The 19,334-nt window shown below is 35.6% G+C and overlaps 1 protein-coding gene across 9 annotated transcripts in view; it reads right to left on the reverse strand.

Annotated features, from left to right (window-relative positions):
• The window catches only part of dnmt3aa (DNA (cytosine-5-)-methyltransferase 3 alpha a), a 54,514-nt gene that overhangs the window by 33,809 nt on the left and 1,371 nt on the right, over positions 1-19,334 (reverse strand). For 8 of the 9 annotated variants that reach the window (XR_010894979.1, XR_010894978.1, XM_067384391.1 and 5 more), the window contains exons 2-3: positions 18,440-18,618; positions 10,806-10,913 (exon numbers count right to left, since the gene is read on the reverse strand). Coding sequence is in view for 7 of the 9 variants with exons in the window: in XM_067384391.1 (XP_067240492.1) it covers positions 10,806-10,913; positions 18,440-18,550 (219 nt within the window). In the remaining 2 variants the exon portion in view is untranslated. Of the gene's footprint in view, positions 1-6,021; positions 6,102-10,805; positions 10,914-18,439; positions 18,619-19,334 lie in introns of those variants that run through there. The other variant, XM_067384389.1, reaches the window with a different exon arrangement.

Here is a 19,334-nt window from a genome sequence, read left to right on the forward strand (position 1 = left end):
ACTGCGAGTTTATATCTCAGAATTCTGACTTTATAAGTCGCAATTGTGAGAAAAAAAGTCAGAATTGTGAGAAAAAGTCAGAATTGTGAGAAAAAGTCAGAATTGTGACTCTATATCACGTAATTGCGAGTTTATCTCAGAATTATGACTTTTTTTCTCACAATTGCGACTTATAAAGTCAGAAATGTGAGAAAAGAAGTCAGAATTTATCTCGCAATTCTAACTTTATAACTCACAATTGTGAGAAAACAGTCAGAATTCTGAGATAAAAAGTCGCAATTACTGTTTTTATTTTTTTATTTCACAATACTGAGATATAAAATTGCAATTGTGAGAAAAAAAGTCAGAATTGCGACAAAAAAGTCAGAATTGTGACATTATATCATGCAACTGCGAGTTTATATCTCAGAATTCTGACTTTATAAGTCGCAATTGTGAGAAAAAAGTCAGGATTGTGAGAAAAATTCAGAATTGTGACTCTATATCACGTAATTGCGAGTTTATCTCAGAATTATGACTTTTTTTCTCACAATTGCGACTTATAAAGTCAGAAATGCGAGAAAAGAAGTCAGAATTTATCTCGCAATTCTGACTTTATAACTCACAATTGTGAGAAAACAGAATTCTGAGATAAAAAGTCGCAATTACTGGTTTATTTTTTTATTTAGTGGCGGAAACAGGCTTCCATAGTTTTCATTGGCTGCCCGCAAATGTCTACTTTGACCCTCAAACACTGTAGCTGAGACTGGAAGAGTTTGGCTTGTGTTGTCGATATGTCAAGAATACACTGTTTTCTGTGCTGCGAATCTACACTGCTGCACTTCAAAAGGATGAGGATTCACACTGGTATTGATATGGAAAAAAAACGATGGCATCATTCGAATAACTGTGTATCAAGCGCAGAGGAAGTCTCTGGAGCTGAAATTCAGTTATGGTAATGGCCGTTTTGATTCCGACATGCGCTGTAAGTGGTAGACCAATCACAACAGACTGAACCATCGGACCAGTCAGAGCAGTACAGGCTCACAGAAAGGAGGGCTTTAGAGAGACTGAATGTTCGAACTAAAAGTTTTCAGACTCTTTGAGAAATTAGGTGATGTGCAATGTATGTTATAAGAAAAATAAAGTGTTTTTTGACCTTGGGTGCATGTAAAACTATTGCAGGAGATCTCTAAAACACCTAAAAATTGACTTGACTTAACAATATTTTCAAGCATGGACTAGGTGACATCAGCCGAAAAGGTTGTTTCAAAGGTGAAGTTAACATATTTTGATAAATGCATTAAGAAAATAAACAAGGTCATGTTTGATTTCACATTGACATTATCATCCATCAATGACGAAAATAAGCAGGAAATCAATCAAATGTTTGGCAGCTGCTGGGACGTCCTACAGTGTGACGCTGTCTGCTAACTTTATGATGAACAATAAAAGTCTCTTTGGTTCAGTATGATGAGGGCTGGTGTGAGTTTTACTGCTGTCTGTGAGTTAATAGATGCCAAACACACTCGTGCACACATATGAATCAGTGCAGTCACACACACATTAGTGGTTTAATTAGAGTGATTGGCGACACTCTTTGACAGCTGCTGATGCCTTTAATCAACAGGTGAGAAACTCTATAAACCTGCAGGTGTTTCAAACCCAAGCACACACACTCTTTCTTCACTCATTCTCTTTAAATGAAGAAATATACTCTGAAGTATGTGAATGCACATGCGTCTAGCCACGCAAGCTCAATCTCATGCATCCAAAATGTGTTGAAACACAAATTGCCTTCATTCAAATGCATTAATTGTGCTTGAGTACTTGTGTGAAGGTTCTGGCCTATATCCAAACATATTGCACCAGACCTACATGGATGTTGCAAGATCGAGGAGATGAAATGGATCAAATAGTTTGGCGAAGCAACTGTAGATTAAAGATGATAGTGAGGCCTGAGGCGAAGGAGTGTGTTCAACATTCATCTACTGAATAAACACTCCAATTCCCACAAGACTTCTGAGCGTTTAGAGAAAGACACGGCTGTGATGATTTTAGTAGACATCTGTAGACATTTTTGTTGCCTTTTTACTCGTACTTTCAGAGCTTAGTTTGTTACTAGTGATTATGCACAACCAGTCCATTGATATGATAAATGTGTGTTTACATAGTATAGAATAGTGCCTGCATAATAGTATATGTAGTGCAATGTAAAAGATGAAAACCACTAACAAGCAAATATCTCCTGTGAGAATTTCTCACATTGGTGAATAACACATTTTGGAAATATGGAAAATATTTAGTGGCCAAAACATCTGAAACAAACAAACAAAAAAACTTCTTGTTTTGTCTGGATTCAGGCTTGTTTTTCCTGAATTCTGGCTTGTTTTGTCAAGATTCCTGCTTGTTTTGTCCGGTCTTATTTTGTCTATATTCCAGCTTGTTTTTTCCTGTCTTATTTTGTCTATATTCCAGCTTGTTTTGTCCTGTCTTATTTAGTCTAGATTCTAGCTTATTTTGTCTAGATTCCAGCTTGTTTTGTCTAGATTCTGGCTTGTTTTGTCCTGTCTTATTTTGTCTAGATTCCAGCTTGTTTTGTCCTGTCTTATTTTGTCTAGATTCTGGCTTGTTTTGTCCTGTCTTATTTTGTCTATATTCCGGCTTGTTTTGTCTAGATTCTGGCTTGTTTTGTCCTGTCTTATTTTGTCTAGATTCCAGCTTGTTTTGTCCTGTCTTATTTTGTCTAGATTCCAGCTTGTTTTGTCCTGTCTTATTTAGTCTAGATTCCAGCTTATTTAGTCTAGATTCTGGCTTGTTTTGTCTAGATTCCAGCTTGTTTTGTCTAGATTCTGGCTTGTTTTGTCCCATCTTATTTAGTCTAGATTCTGGCTTGTTTTGTCTAGGTTCCGGCTTGTTTAGTCTAGATTCTGGCTTGTTTTGTCCTGTCTTATTTAGTCTAGATTCTGGCTTGTTTTCTCTAGATTCTGGCTTGTTTTGTCCCGTCTTATTTAGTCTAGATTCCAGCTTGTTTTGTCTAGATTCTGGCTTGTTTTGTCCCATCTTATTTAGTCTAGATTCCAGCTTGTTTTGTCTAGATTCTGGCTTGTTTTGTCCCATCTTATTTAGTCTAGATTCTGGCTTGTTTTGTCTAGGTTCCGGCTTGTTTAGTCTAGATTCTGGCTTGTTTTGTCCTGTCTTATTTAGTCTAGATTCTGGCTTGTTTTCTCTAGATTCTGGCTTGTTTTGTCCCGTCTTATTTAGTCTAGATTCTGGCTTGTTTTGTCTAGATTCCAGCTTGTTTTGTCCTGTCTTATTTAGTCTAGATTCTGGCTTATTTTGTCTAGATTCTGGCTTGTTTTGTCCCGTCTTATTTAGTCTAGATTCTGGCTTGTTTTCTCTAGATTCTGGCTTGTTTTGTCCCGTCTTATTTAGTCTAGATTCTGGCTTGTTTTGTCTAGATTCCAGCTTGTTTTGTCCTGTCTTATTTAGTCTAGATTCTGGCTTGTTTTGTCTAGATTCCAGCTTGTTTTGTCCTGTCTTATTTAGTCTAGATTCTGGCTTATTTTGTCTAGATTCTGGCTTGTTTTGTCCCATCTTATTTAGTCTAGATTCCGGCTTGTTTTGTCTAGATTCCAGCTTGTTTTGTCCTGTCTTATTTAGTCTAGATTCTGGCTTGTTTTCTCTAGATTCTGGCTTGTTTTGTCCCGTCTTATTTAGTCTAGATTCTGGCTTGTTTTGTCCTGTCTTATTTAGTCTAGATTCCAGCTTGTTTTCTCTAGATTCTGGCTTGTTTTGTCCTGTCTTATTTAGTCTAGATTCCAGCTTGTTTTCTCTAGATTCTGGCTTGTTTTGTCCTGTCTTATTTAGTCTAGATTCCAGCTTGTTTTCTCTAGATTCTGGCTTGTTTTGTCCCGTCTTATTTAGTCTAGATTCTGGCTTGTTTTGTCTAGGTTCCGGCTTGTTTTGTCAAGATTCTGGCTTGTTTTGTCCTGTCTTATTTTGTCTAGATTCCAGCTTGTTTTGTCTAGGTTCCGGCTTGTTTTGTCCCATCTTATTTAGTCTAGATTCCAGCTTGTTTTGTCTAGATTCCGGCTTGTTTTGTCTAGATTCCAGCTTGTTTTGTCTAGATTCTGGCTTGTTTTGTCCCATCTTATTTAGTCTAGATTCCAGCTTGTTTTGTCTAGATTCCGGCTTGTTTTGTCTAGATTCTGGCTTGTTTTGTCAAGATTCTGGCTTGTTTTGTCTAGATTCTGGCTTGTTTTGTCAAGATTCTGGCTTGTTTTGTCTTGTCTTATTTTATCTAGATTCCAGCTTGTTTCGTCTAGATTCTGGCTTGTTTTGTCCCATCTTATTTAGTCTAGATTCCAGCTTGTTTTGTCTAGATTCTGGCTTGTTTTGTCCCATCTTATTTAGTCTAGATTCCAGCTTGTTTTGTCTAGATTCTGGCTTGTTTTGTCCCATCTTATTTAGTCTAGATTCCAGCTTGTTTTGTCTAGGTTCCGGCTTGTTTTGTCTAGATTCCGGCTTGTTTTGTCTAGATTCCGGCTTGTTTTGTCAAGATTCTGGCTTGTTTTGTCCTGTCTTATTTTATCTAGATTCCGGCTTGTTTTGTCCTGTCTTATTTTGTCTAATTCCGGCTTGTTTTGTCTTGTCTTATTTTGTCTAGATTCCGGCTTGTTTTGTCCTGTCTTATTTTGTCTAGATTCCGGCTTGTTTTGTCTAGATTCCAGCTAGTTTTGTCCTGTCTTATTTTGTCTAGATTCTGACATGTTTTGTCCTGTCATATTATGTCTAGATTCCGGCTTGTTTTGTCTAGATTCCGGCCTAGATTTTAAACACTACTTAAAGAGCTGACATACTGGACACTTGACGATGCTGTTCTTCATATTTTAAGGATGCAGATACTAAAATTCTGGCCGATATGGTTAAGCTGATAATTACTTTCATGTTATGGCCAATTATTATGGCCAAAATTGAAAACATAACAAATCTGTTAATGCCGATAAATGAAAGAAAAGTTGAAGATACAATATTTGATATACAGTAGTGCTGATATGTCATGCATGCCATATTTTAAATATATAAGTCCACTGCATTCCAAATGACATAAATGATGCCTTCGTAGAGCATTTGTATAGAAAATACAGATGGGTGAGACCACGCACAGCAACATTAAACAAAGCGCGTGTCTCTCACGGCGCATCCCACGAATACCGTTGTAATTCACTTCAACCGTTCCGAACTTTATGAAAGATTATTTTACAGAAGGTTCGAGTGGTGTATCTGCGTCTGGAATTGGAAGCAAGCCGAATCCCGGTGTTTCTAAAGCACACGCATCGTCATCTCGCATCTGAATAAAAACTAAGCTCAGAATCGATTCTAAAATCATTGGATAGAGAATCGTGATGCACCGTTTTTTCTCCAACCCCTAATAATAATAATAATAATAATATTATATATACATATATATATATATATATATATATATATATATATATATATATCTTTTTTTTTTTTTATATATATATACATATATATATACATATATATATATATATATATATATATATATATATATACACACATACAGAGAGAGAGAGAGAGAGAGATCATTTAGTAAAAACAATCTAGAAAGCATGGCTTACTTTTTAACTAGATTTTTAGTGTATTGCACTAACAATGTGATTATAATTTTCAACTCAGGCTGTTTAATTATGCTTCTGCCTGATAAATTCACCCCTTTAAAAGCTCCATTTCAGAGCAAATACATAAATAATCAGTACTAATTTTATTTTTGCTGGGTCTGTTCTGCTTCAATTCCATTCAATTCCTCCCCCATACATCACATTGCGGAAGTAAAAATGGCTGCGAACAACATTTAACATTGACTTTAAGCATGCGCCTATACTTCAAAAGACTCTTAAAGGGACAGTTCACCAAAAAATCCTGTCATCATGTTGTTTCACACTTGTATGACTTTTTTTTCCCATGACATAATGTTCATCTAAAACAATTAGGAAGACATCGATATAAACTTACCATCATCAGAGACGTACAGGCTAGAGCACCTCGTCTTTCTCTCACTCTCTCAAACTTCAGACTTCAGATCATGTGACTACGTCTGCAGCAGCCACAATTTCCTGTTCCTGTCAATGTGCTCGAGTAAACCTGACCTGTCTCTACGTTCTCAGTACTGCATGGCGGCTGCAAGCGTTGCAGGTTCAGTCACAGGTACATACGACATGGTGGATGATAGCGATAGAGGGACTGTCCCTGACATTACTAAACTATGCTATGAGTATGTGTTTGGTTTTCGGTTTAACTTCGGAAATTAGCATCATCAAATGAATTAATTTAGTTAAAATTTAGCTGATTATTATAGTCAAAAAACCTTGATGTGTGTCACTGGTCGCCACTCAACAACAGTAATCATTAAAATACTAAAGATAAAGGCAAGCCTTTCCATTAAAGCAATAGTTCACCAAGAAATGGAAATTATGTCACCATTTATTTACCGTCAGGTCATTGCATACCTATATGACTTGCTTTTTTCCGTGACAGACAAAAGGAGTTTAAAAGATAGCGTAGGAGTGTGCGATATAACCAAATTCTTATTTCAGGATATGACAAATCTTATTTCACGGTAAAGATATATATCACAATACAGATACTTTAGGTTATTTTATATAATTTCTGTTATTAAAAATAAGAAGCAGTAAATTACAAACAACAGGACAAATACTATATAACAAAAATTCATTGCGATTTCACTTTTTTAACTTAGTGTGTAATGATGCTGTTTGAGCATAAACAACATCTGCAAAGTTACAACGCTCAAAGTTCATTGCAAATGGAGATATTGTCTTTTAAAGAATTCTCTGTTTAAGGACTACAACAAACGGCTGGTAGGGACTACAACAAGCTTCTTCCTGGGTAAGTGACATCACTAACCCTAGAATTTACATAAACCCCGCCCCCGAGAACACACAACAAAGGAGGTGAGGCCATGTTACTGCATTACAGTATGTAACACAAAGGCAATAGCATGTCATAAAAGCAAGATGCCAAAATAAGTTATAACCGTAATTAAACTAAACTATACATGTTCTGTCTTTATGCAGCATATATTCTCTGGCTCTGTAGGATCTTACAACAGTTCCCACATGAGCGATTTATAGATTATCATGACAGAATAAACTAATCAATGACTTTAAGATAGTTAACTCCACATCAGTTACATCCTGTTGCATTCAAAATGTTGTCACTTCTTCTTGAGTCTCTCCATCACTGTACTAAAAACTTATGTATCATTAAATAAACTTAATGTCTAATGTTTTTACATTTATGCTCGTTAGAAAAAGGACTTGCCGACATCTTGAAAGTGATGTCAAATGATGTCGGGGTTGATCAATGTAATTTTTCCTACCTCTTAGGAAATAATGTCTGGAACACCACTCAAAGTGGGACATTCGACCTCTGAAGTCGGGGTACATCGATCAACCCCGACCTCAGCGAGACGCGTCACTTGACATCACTTTCAAGATGTCGGCAAGTCCTGTTTCTAATGAGCATAATGAGCATTAAGTTTATGTAATGATACATACGTTTTTAGTACAATGATGGAGAGAAGAAGTGACAACATTTTGAATGCAACAGGACACTTCTGAACGATTAGTTGATGAATTTATGTAAATGATGTGGAGTTAACTATTTAAAGTCATTGATTAGCATATTCTGTCATGATAATCTATAAATCACTCATGTGGGAACTGTTGTAAGATCCTACAGAGCCAGAGAATATATGCTGCATGAAGATAGAACAGGTATAGTTTAGTTTAATTACGGTTATAAGTTATGTTGGCATCTTGCTTTTATGACATGCTATTGCCTTTGTGTTACATACTGTAATGCAGTAACATGGCCTCACCTCCTTTGTTGTGTGTTTTTGGGGGCGGGGTTTATGTAAATTCTAGGGTTAGTGATGTCACTTACCCAGGAAGAAGCTTGTTGTAGTCCCTACCAGCCGTTTGTTGTAGTCCTTAAACAGAGAATTCTTTAAAAGACAATATCTCCATTTGCAATGAACTTTGAGCGTTGTAACTTTGCAGATGTTGTTTATGGTTGATCAATGTACCCCGACTTCAGAGGTCGAATGTCCCACTTTGAGTGGTGTTCCAGACGTTATTTCCTAAGAGGTAGGAAAAATCCATCTTCCCATCTGTCTGGAATGCAGCATTTCACAAGCTCCTGAAACTCTGCCCCCTTTTGAGCAGCATTTGCATTTAAAGGGACACACAAAAACGAAGCGTTTTTGCTCACCCTCTAAAAGTGACACATTTAACATGCTATAAAAAATTATCTGTGAGGTATTTTGAGCTAAAACTTCACATACACATTCTGGGGAGATTAGAGACTTATTTTACATCTTATGAAAGTGGCATTATATGATAAACTCATTATATATGAGTTTTTCATGTACAATAGGTTTATTTAAAGTATTAGTTCACTTCAGAATTAAAATTTCCTGATAATTTACTCACCCCCATGACATCCAAGATGTTCATGTCTTTCTTTCTTCAGTCAAAAGGAAATGAAGGTTTTTGAGAAAAATGTTCCAGGATTTTTCTCCATATAGTGGACTTCACTGGGGTTCAACGGGTTGAAGGTCCAAATGTCAGTTTCAGTGCAGCTCTATATGATCCCAGACGAGGAGTAAGAGTCTTATCTAGCGAAACAATCTGTCTTTTTTTTTTTTTTAATAATAATTTATATACTTTTTAACCACAAATGCTCGTCTTGCACTGCTCTGCGATGTGCCATGCATTACGTTGAAAGGTCACACATGACGTAGGCAGAAGTACCATGGTTTGGCATTTGGCTTAATCTTTGAATGTTCGCTTAGTAGACACTAGAACAGTACTTGTGCCTACGTCATGCATGACCTTAATAATGTGATTACGTCATGCGTGCAGATCGCAGAGCTAGGGCAAGATGAGCATTTGTGGTTAAAAAGTATATAATTTTAATTTTTTTTTCGAAAATGACCAATCGTTTCGCTAAGTAAGACCCTTATTCCTCGTCTGGGATTGTGTAGAGCTCTTTGAAGCTGCACTGAAACTGACATTTGGACCTGTTGATCCCTGTTGAAGTCCACTATATGGAGAAAAATCCTGGAATGTTTTCCCTTAAAAACCTTAAATTCTTTTTGACTGAAGAAAGAAAGATGTACACATCTTGGATGACATGGGGGTGAGTAAATTATCAGGAAAATTTCATTCAGAAGCGAACTAATCCTTTAACATGTAGTTTAGTTAGAATTAGTACTGAAATGTAATAATCAAATGTAATAGTCTTCACTGTAAGAATTAAATATAAATGTTTTCTTATTAAAGCTAAAAAAAAAGTTATTCGGTCAAGAGCAGTATGTTATTTTCTCTTTTGTTTGATTCACATTAATGACAAAGAGCAGAAGCAGGTATATAAGGCTGCTGTCCCTTTAACACCGCACTGAGCTCCTTTTCAGGATATTTTGCACTTACAACTCTTTTTAACATCAAAATCATCCTGCTCTTTATATTCTCATTCATGCATTTCATCACTTTGAAGTGCCAATAGTGATATTTACACACTGTGCTATACACGATATAGCAAAATCTGTAATGATAGACATTTTATACCATGGTAACGATATATATTGTCATACCGCCCAGCCCTAAGATGGTGCATTTTAAATGAAAATGAATGGGGACAGATGCTGGTGAGATACAAAAACACACCAATGAAGCAGTTCACACAACTCAAATTTCCATATAATGGCAATTCAAAGTGACAGCAAATTTTAAGCATCAAAAAGGACATAAAAAATCATCATAAAGCAGCATAAGATTATTCAAACTGGCTCATGCACTAGATGTGGACACTATGAATTGCCATTGCACAACCTATCATTTAAAATTTGAGGTTGTAAAGATCTTTGTTATGTTTTTGAAAGAAGTCTCACCAGGGCTGCATTTATTTGATCAAAAATACAGCAAAAACAGCAAAATTGTGATATATTATTACAATTTAAAATAGCGATTTTCTATTTAACTGTATTGTAAAATGTAATTTATTCCAGTGATCAAAGCTGAATTTATTTCAGTCTTCAGTGTCACATGATCCTTCAGAAATCATTCTAATATGATGATTTGCTGCTCAGGAAATAATTCAAGATCTGACAGCAGCTATATTGAAAATGTACGAATTTCATAATGCTCTGTAAATTATGGCTTTAAATGGATGTTTTCAAAACACTCAACATGCTGATGTTAGCCAATCATTACAGTGACTGTTTACTGACAAGCCTTAAAGGGATAGTTCACCCAAAAATGAAAATTCTGTCCTCATTTACTCACCCTCAAGTTGTTCCAAACCAGTAACCAAACAGTTGATGGGCCTCATTTCCATACTATGGAAGTCAATGGGGTTCATCAACTGTTTGGTTACAGACATTCTTCAAAATAACTTCCTCTGTGTTCAGGAGAAGAAAGAAATTCATACAGGTTTGGAACAACTTGAGGGTGAGTAAATGAAGACAGAATTTTCATTTTTGGGTGAAATATCCCTTTAAATCAACACATCATGCGCACAGACACACAGGACTGAAGCTGGCATCTCATGCAGTATTTGATCAGCTGCTCACAGACATTCAAATCAGCTCTTTGAATTACTGCCATACAGAAGACAAAGCAATGAACATGCTAAGCAAATCTATTATTAGTCCACAGAACACACGTTGTGTTAATGTGTGTGCAGTAGTTGTGCATATGTGCACATGTACTCACTCCTGGTGCTTTGCGTTTTCGAGCGGGTCGTCCGACTCTTCGTGTTGGTGTGTCCGTCACTCTCTCTTCATGTGTGACCTCACACACTTCCTGTTCCGCCTCTGGACTCTAAAACAGACAAACGCACAAACACATCAGCACTACAACAAACACACTCACTCACTCACTCACTCACTCACTCACTCACTCACACACACTCTTTCAGTAACACTGGCTCAAAAACTGCACTATCCTATGAGAAGATATTCTCTGATAAAATGTATTTTCACATAAATATTGAGTATCAGCAACTGCTTTAGCAAACAAACACCTAAGAATAATTAAAAAATAATAACAAAAAGTATATAAAATTACATGCAATTAAATTAATGATATTTTATTTTATTTATTATATTAATATAATTTAAAATAAGTTGGTATTTCATATAATATTTCATACAATAAAATAAAAAAATATAAAAAAATTAATTAATATTCTATGAATCAAAATAATTAATTAAAATGTAATAAAATAACAAAATATTAAGGCCTTTGATCTATAAAATAAAATAAAATAAAAAATAATCAAATAAAATAATTTTAAGGATTTTATATTAATACTTTCAGATTCACACACACACGCACACACACGCACACGTAGATGATCCGTCTGGACTCTCTCAGTGGGGATTCAGTCGGATGAGAGCGACAGAGAGGCAGCGGTTACTAAGGTGAAAATACTGCTTAGCAACTGTCTCCAGGAGGTCATGATGCTGCTCTCCTCAACAAAACCATGAGGTCATTTCCCTGGCAACAATCCCGGCAACCATGTGCCCACTAATGTTATTTATCCACTAGTCCTATCATCACACACAACCACAACACACACTAATTCATGAACTCTCATGAACTCATAAATTGTTCTGTCGTAACCTTTGAAACAACATGAAGTTTGATCAGTCCCCACAGGTCAAGGGTCACCAGGGGAGTATTTCTACAAATGAGATTATGTGAAACTGCCTGAATGGATGTTAATAGTCATTAAACATTAACCTCAAGTCCATCAGAGATATGAAAACCCCAAACCATCCACCAGTAAACATGACATGAACTCTTACTGATCTGTGTTCTTTCACGTGATCATTTTTGATAATTTGGGTAATTTTGTTGCAATATCTGACAGCACGGAGAGGCTGTATTTGAATGGTTGACCTAAATTTACACACAAAAAAGAAGTAAACAGAAATAAAATAAGTTTACGTTTTTCAGGTGATTCTAACAGTAGCAAGAAATACTACAGAAATGAAAGTAATCAAAAGTAAAATAGCACTGGATAGTCTTTTAAATACAGATAAATGCTTAAATTTAAAGTAACAAAGTTATTCAGTCTAGAGCAGCAAGTGATTTTCTCTTTGTCTTTTGTTCTTTCATTAACATGACAGCAGCAGTTTTATTAGGCTGCTGTCACTTTAAGAGCTTACGCAACATGCGTTTTCTCTCAACTATTTATGTTCCAAAACTGATTGTATTTACCTGAATACTTGGCAAGATGGGCATAATTTTGTATGTATTTGACTGTTTAAGCGCAATAAGCCATGAAAAAAAAGTAAATTTGGTACTCACTAGCTATTTGAGAGGCGGCTTTATGCGAGCGCCACTTATACAGATTAGTGATGCGCGCTTTTGGTGATAGCGCAAAAATTGCAGGGATTAGTAAAATGATGTGCAAAACAAGCACTATTCAACTGGACTACCAAAGCAAATGAGACGAGTGAGTAGGGTTGGGTATTGACACAATTTTCACAATTCAATTCGATATGGATTATTTTAGATGTATATTAGATACAGTACATGACAAATTTTCTAGAGGAAAAAATCTCTCAGCTAATTCTGTAAACTACACATGGGAGTCAGTTGGTACAGTACTACTATAATAATATTGAAGGTTAAATTAACTTATTTACATACAAACACTTTAATTACACTCATTGATGTTTTTATAACAAATAAAATTTCGAATTACATAATCATATTTCTACTTTTTTGAAATATAAACATTTAAATCTTGGCTGTCATAACTGATTTATTCAAACATGCATTAAATATTGAACATTAAAAATTATAATGAATATGTAACGGTGCATAGCGATATTTATCAGAATGTTGAGTTAATTTTTCTAGCTGAATAACGAGTTTTGGTCACTGAATATGTTTTTCTGAGGTGAATGTGACGTTACGTGACATTGTTTACAAGCTGTTTTATTGACGTCTTTCCGAGGTTGAAACACTGATTGAGCTGTTACATGAGACATGATACGGATTTCGGCAAGTTGTACTGTATCTTTTAACATACCTTTAGATGTTTAGTCATGTTTATTTGATGCTGTAACTGGTATTAAAGAAATCTGAGATTTTGCTTCATATCAAAAGTAACAAAGCACAAAGATTATTGCGATTTATTGGATGGGAGGCGCTACATGTTCTGTTCATTCATCAAATGAAAATAGACTAATAGATTCTTGGGATTTAATAATTTATATTGGTTTGTAAAAATGAGAAATGATTAAAATCGAGAAATCAATATTTTTTTACCCAGCCCTACGAGTGAGTGACAGGAGGCAGGTGTGTATCAATTTGCCACTGGGAGGAAGAGAGCAAGAAAATAATGTAATATAATATTGTAGAATACTTATAAGCGATGTGCCACATTGTATTTCATCTCATGAGATATCACTGAAATACATCATAATTAAATATTGCCTGATTTACGCTGTCCTTCAGTCCTTTATAATAGTATAAAAGAAAATGTGGTAGTAATTATACTAATACAATAATTGTTGTGGGTTGCTCGTATTATAAGAGTACTACAGTATAAACACATGACTCAGTGTTTCAGTTTTTAGCAGTATAGTAGGATATTACATCAGAACATCAGAGCACCGGAGACATTTTGTGTCTGGTTTTGTCATCTCCCGATTATTTCGGTCATCAGCGGGTTATTTTAGGCCACTGCTGTTGCCAAGCAACGAGACTGGGCCGAGAACAGGAGGAAGTTCCCTGGTGTAACGAGTCTGTTGGGTCCTGCACCTCTCTCTCTCTCCCTCTCTCTCTTCCACATACTCCGCTCTCCATCTCCAGGTAGAGTATAATAGACTCACACACATAGGCTGAAATGACTGAAGAAAATACACCTGCACACTATCCTACACTCTTAAAAATAAAGATTCCAAAAGGGGTTTTTCTAAACGATGCCACTGAAGAACCATTCTGGGTTCCCCAAAGAACCCTTCAGGAAACAGTTTTCTTAGTGTATAGAATCGTTCTTAACTATAAAGAACCTTTTGTGAAATGGAAAGGTTCCATGGATGTTAAAGGTTCTTCATGGAACTATACACTCTAAAAAATACTGGGTTAAAAACAACTCAAGTTGGGTAAAATATGGACTAACTCAGTGATTGGGTTGTTTTTGAAATGTTTGACTACTGAACTATTGATTAAAAATCACTATATGGCTGGCTTAAAATGAATAGGTTGTAAAAAATTAGGTTGTAAATTAAAAATCAGACACATAATTAGGAAACAGTAATAATCAAAAGGTGAACATTCATTAATAAGCAATTTAATAAATGTTTATTATTTAATTATTATTCATTAAACTTATTAATAATTGTTAATTTCCAAACTATTTTGGGTACATTTTAAGCGAGCAATATAGCAATTTTTAAACTATAAAATTAGTTTGGAGCAAACATTTAACCCAACCGCTGGGTCAAAACAACCCCTTTGCTGGGTTTATCCATATTTAACCCAACTTAAATTATTTTTAACCCCGTATTTTGAGAGTGTAGATTCCAATTAATAACTATTATTTTTAAGAGTGTACAGATGGCAAATTAAATTACATTTTAAAAAAAAAAAACTATATATAATATTTATAAAGGTATAATTAAAATCTAAGTATCATCAATGAAATAATTCCACAATATTCAATTCCCAATATATAAAAAGGTCAGGGCATTGCCACATATCCAAATGCTCATGCTTGCTTTTCAAATTCTCATTTAAATAGTTTGCGATTATGACCAATCATTCACAATAACACCAAGAAGATATTTAAGAACCAATAGGAATTCATACTGACTCTTAAATTAGTAAATTAGTCTTTTCAAACATCTACAATAGGAGTAAAATAAGTCAAGTCAAGTCACCCTTATTTATATAGCACTTTTTACAATGCAGATTGTGTCAAAGCAGCTTTACAGAGATAACTAGTACATAATTTTGGCTGCACAGCAGCTCTTAAAGAATAGTGTCAATGCAGGCAGATCAAAGCACTGTTGAATATCAAATGTCAAGTCAAATGTCAAGTGTCCCCAACTAAGCAAGCCAAAGGTGACAGCAGCAAGAAAAATAACATATTTCAGTTAGAATAAATGGTAACACTTTAGTTTAGGGTGTAATTTTTACTTATTAGCATGCATTTTACTAGGATATTGGCTGTTTATTGGTAATTATACTACACCTTATTCTGCATGACCACATTCTACATCCCTTAATCGTACCCAATAACCTAAACTTAACAACTACCTTACTAACTATTAATATGCAGTAATTAGGAGTTTATTGAGGCAAAAGTCATAGTTAATAGTTAGTAATAGTGATAATTGGACCTTAATCTAAAGTGTGACCGAATAAAGCATATTGAGGACATAAATTGAATGTTTGTGTGCTCCTATATGCAACCACAAGCTTTTAAATGGGTCGATTTTCTCTGCCAAAGCAAACACTATCTGATCGCTGCCATAAATACTATATCAGCCAATAAATAACTTCTGCCGGGTTCACAGAGGACATCTGAATGAGCAAAGCAATAAAATACACCACAAACAACACACACACACATCCATGATCTCAAACACAACTTTTGCTCTGTTCAAGATTGATTACTAAAGCTATAGTAACTGATTCACCTGTTCAACAGACCAAAGTTGGCCCAAAGTTAATGAAAACCAATGAAAACAGGGCAGTAAACCAGTTCACCCCCAACACATTGTAAAAAAGAAAGCTGGTAATAGTTCAAAAGATCATCAGTCTGTCATTTCACAAACACACTTGTGTCTAGATTTGGGTGTCAACTGACTCTCTTCCCCTCAAAATACACCAATTCACCTTCAATGTGACATGAAAATCTACCACATGCCTCACCTCACATGACTTCAAACCACATAAATCGGTTAGACAAGGCTTTCCTGATGACTGTAAGGCCAGCGTACATAAACTACTCTGACTGTGTGCTGGTCCAATCGCTGAAAACAGATTTATAATAACTGAACGGCCATTAAACTGTAAGAGGAGCGGAGAAGGAAAATGAAGAGTTACGGAGAGTTACTAGAGCGTTCCTACACACCCACAGTCGTAACCTCAATGACACTGCAGTGGTTCTCTCGAGATTCCTGAGGTCAGTGGGACTGTAAAATCTCTGATGGGTTCCAGGTTAATGTTCATCTGTGATTTTAATGAGTTTCCCTAATCATTTATGTGGTTATTTCACCTACTGATTCCAAAGATGGGCCATTTCAGTTATCGACTAGCTCAGGGGTGAGATTTTATTAGTTTAGATGTGTTTCTGTGGCTCTACAGGGGTATAACATAAAAAAAAAATGCTACAATAACTTCAAGTTAAAAGCAATAACATTACATTATTGCAACTAAAATGACATACCTGCCTTACACCTTACGGTACAGCTGTAATAACATATATTTTGTTAATATATCTTATCAGCTTCATTGTTTTTGGCGCTTTTAGGCTAAAAACAACTTGCACAACTATGCAAGCAGACATAATGGACATAACTGTTGTGCATAGCCTAACAAAAGTGTGAAAAAAACCCTGTAAAAATACATTATGCTAATTTGAGCAAATTTTGGTCGCAGCTTGTGGTCTGGTGGAAGCTAGTTATTTTACTTTACAATGTGTTAAATATGGATATTTTTCATACACAAATGCATCACTCCACTTCAGAAGGCCTTCATTAACCCCCTGGAGCAGGGTGGAGTATGCTTATGATGGATGGATGCACTTTTTAAGGTTCAAACAGGTGGTTTCTGTGCACTGCCCTTATAAAGCTTAAGTATCAGGGTGTTTAATAATGTAACTCCAATTGTGTTCGTATGAAAGAAGAAAGTCATATACACCTAGGAAGGCTTGTGGGTGAGTAAATCATGAGGTAATTGTATATTTAATGCGTAAATATTTATATAATAATAAGACTGTGAAGCCTTAAAGGGTTAGTTCACCCAAAAATGAAAATTCTGTCATTTATTACTTACCCTCATGTCGTTCCTTTGTTAATCTTAGAAACACAAATTAAGATATTTTAGTTGAAATCCGATGGCTCCGTGAGGCCTGCATAGGGAGCAATGACATTTCCTCTCTCAAGATCCATTAATGTACTAAAAACATATTTAAATCAGTTCACGTGAGTACAGTGGTTCATTATTAATATTATAAAGTGATGAGAATATTTTTGGTGCGCCAAAAACAAAACAAAATAACGACTTATTTAGTGATGGCCGATTTCAAAACACTGCTTCAGGAAGCTTCGGAGCACAAATGAATCAGCGTATCGAATCATGATTCAGATCGGGTGTCAAACCGCCAAACTGCTGAAATCATGTGACTTTGTCGATCCGAACCGCTGATTCATAATGCTCCGAAGCTTCCTGAAGCAGTGTTTTGAAATCGACCATCACTATACAAGTCATTATTATGTTTTTTTGGTGCACCAAAAATATTCTCGTCGCTTTATAATATTAATATTGAGGCACTGTACTCACATGAACCGATTTAAATATGTTTTTAGTACATTATGGATCTTGAGAGAGGAAATGTCATTGCTCCCTATGCAGGCCTCACTGAGCCATCGGATTTCAACTAAAATATCTTAATTTGTGTTCTGAAGATTAACGAAAGTCTTACGGGTGTGGAACGGCATGAGGGTGAGTAATAAATGACAGAATTTTCATTTTTGGGTGAACTAACCCTTTAATATGATAGGCCTACCTATAATGAGGGTATTTCCTTCTTGGTGCTGTTTAACTACTTTCAAGCATCGTTTTCTGTTTATTAACACAAACGAGCGACGTATGCGCAAAAAAAAAAAAAAAAACCGACAAAACGACTTCGTTGATAAAAGCAATATCAATACGTTCAGGGGGAGGGCTTTAATTTAATGTATTTTATAAACTCATAAAAAATATAGCTTAAGTAGCTAACTTTTTACACAGAAATAAGAAAGCATTTTAATTGTGTTATCTAATCTATTATTTAAAAAGAGACAGCCTAGCCTATAGTTCGTTTCTTTTAAACTATTCTCAGGCGTCGTTTAGTTATAGCCTATATCGTAACTACAAAAGTAGAACCATCCGTCATAATCAACGAAGTCGGATTAACCTTCGTAATTCAAGCGCGCTTCCTTGACTACAGCCTAACTGGAGCGTACTATTTTTGTCTTTTAGACCGCGTAAAAAAGGTGCGTTTCACGCGCAGCCTGGATGTCCTCACTTATGCCTGTGTCTAGCGGCTTCCGCACGGCTCCCCCGCACACACACATTCACAGACAGACCAAACTAGTGACGAAATGAATCTCCCTTACCGTTTTGTTCGCCGCTGCGTCACAGTCCAGATCGAGAGGCATGATGAAACAAAAACACACTACAGGCCTGATCGATGCATTTGAAATCAACACAAGTGAAATAAAAGACATTAAAATGCTGAGAGACTTTTGTGGCGATGAAACTGATCCACCTTCAGACCATCAAATCCTTCTTCTCCCTGCAAAACCAAACATAACAAAGACCGTATTAATTTCTGGAGTATGAAAAATGCATTTGTATACATTTATAGTGCATGATAGTATGAGATCTTATTATTTTTCTGGTAAAGTCTATAAAAGCGACACATCTTATAACAGCACAAGTGTCTGTAATGTTTCCCTTATTATGTATAAATGAGGCAAGAGTGTCTCATCATATCACGACAGTCAGTGAAAAAGACCAAATTTGTGTCCACAGAAGACAAACAGCAGCCAGTTTGTTGTTTAATGTGGAGAGTCTGTAACATGGCGGGCGTTTGAATCTCTGCCAGTTTGTCTTTGCGGTTTAACACGGACGCGTCGCGTCAAGATGCGTTCGGTGACGCTCTGGAAAGCGGCTTTCTCATTTATTCATAACATCTCATTCATTTTCACATAACCTCATTCAAAAACCTCCGACATACAGTGTCAAGAGAGCAGTGAAATTAAGAGCTTTTCCTGATGAAGAGCGAAATGACTTTATTGTCATCTTATAATTGCAACAAAATTGAATACAAAATTGCCGTAACATCACGTACTAAATTTAAAAATGCATGTTTAAAAGAAACAGATTTCGCTCTACATCAATGCATAAGCTACTATTATAACCTTTTTATTTGACTGCTTGAACTTTTCTGACGTTGATGTGTCGAAGACTTCCACAAAAGTGGTTTTCAACCAACACTAGCATATAAAA

This window comes from Chanodichthys erythropterus, chromosome 4 (assembly GCF_024489055.1).
Source record: "Chanodichthys erythropterus isolate Z2021 chromosome 4, ASM2448905v1, whole genome shotgun sequence".
In the NCBI taxonomy this organism is placed as follows: Eukaryota; Metazoa; Chordata; class Actinopteri; order Cypriniformes; family Xenocyprididae; genus Chanodichthys; species Chanodichthys erythropterus.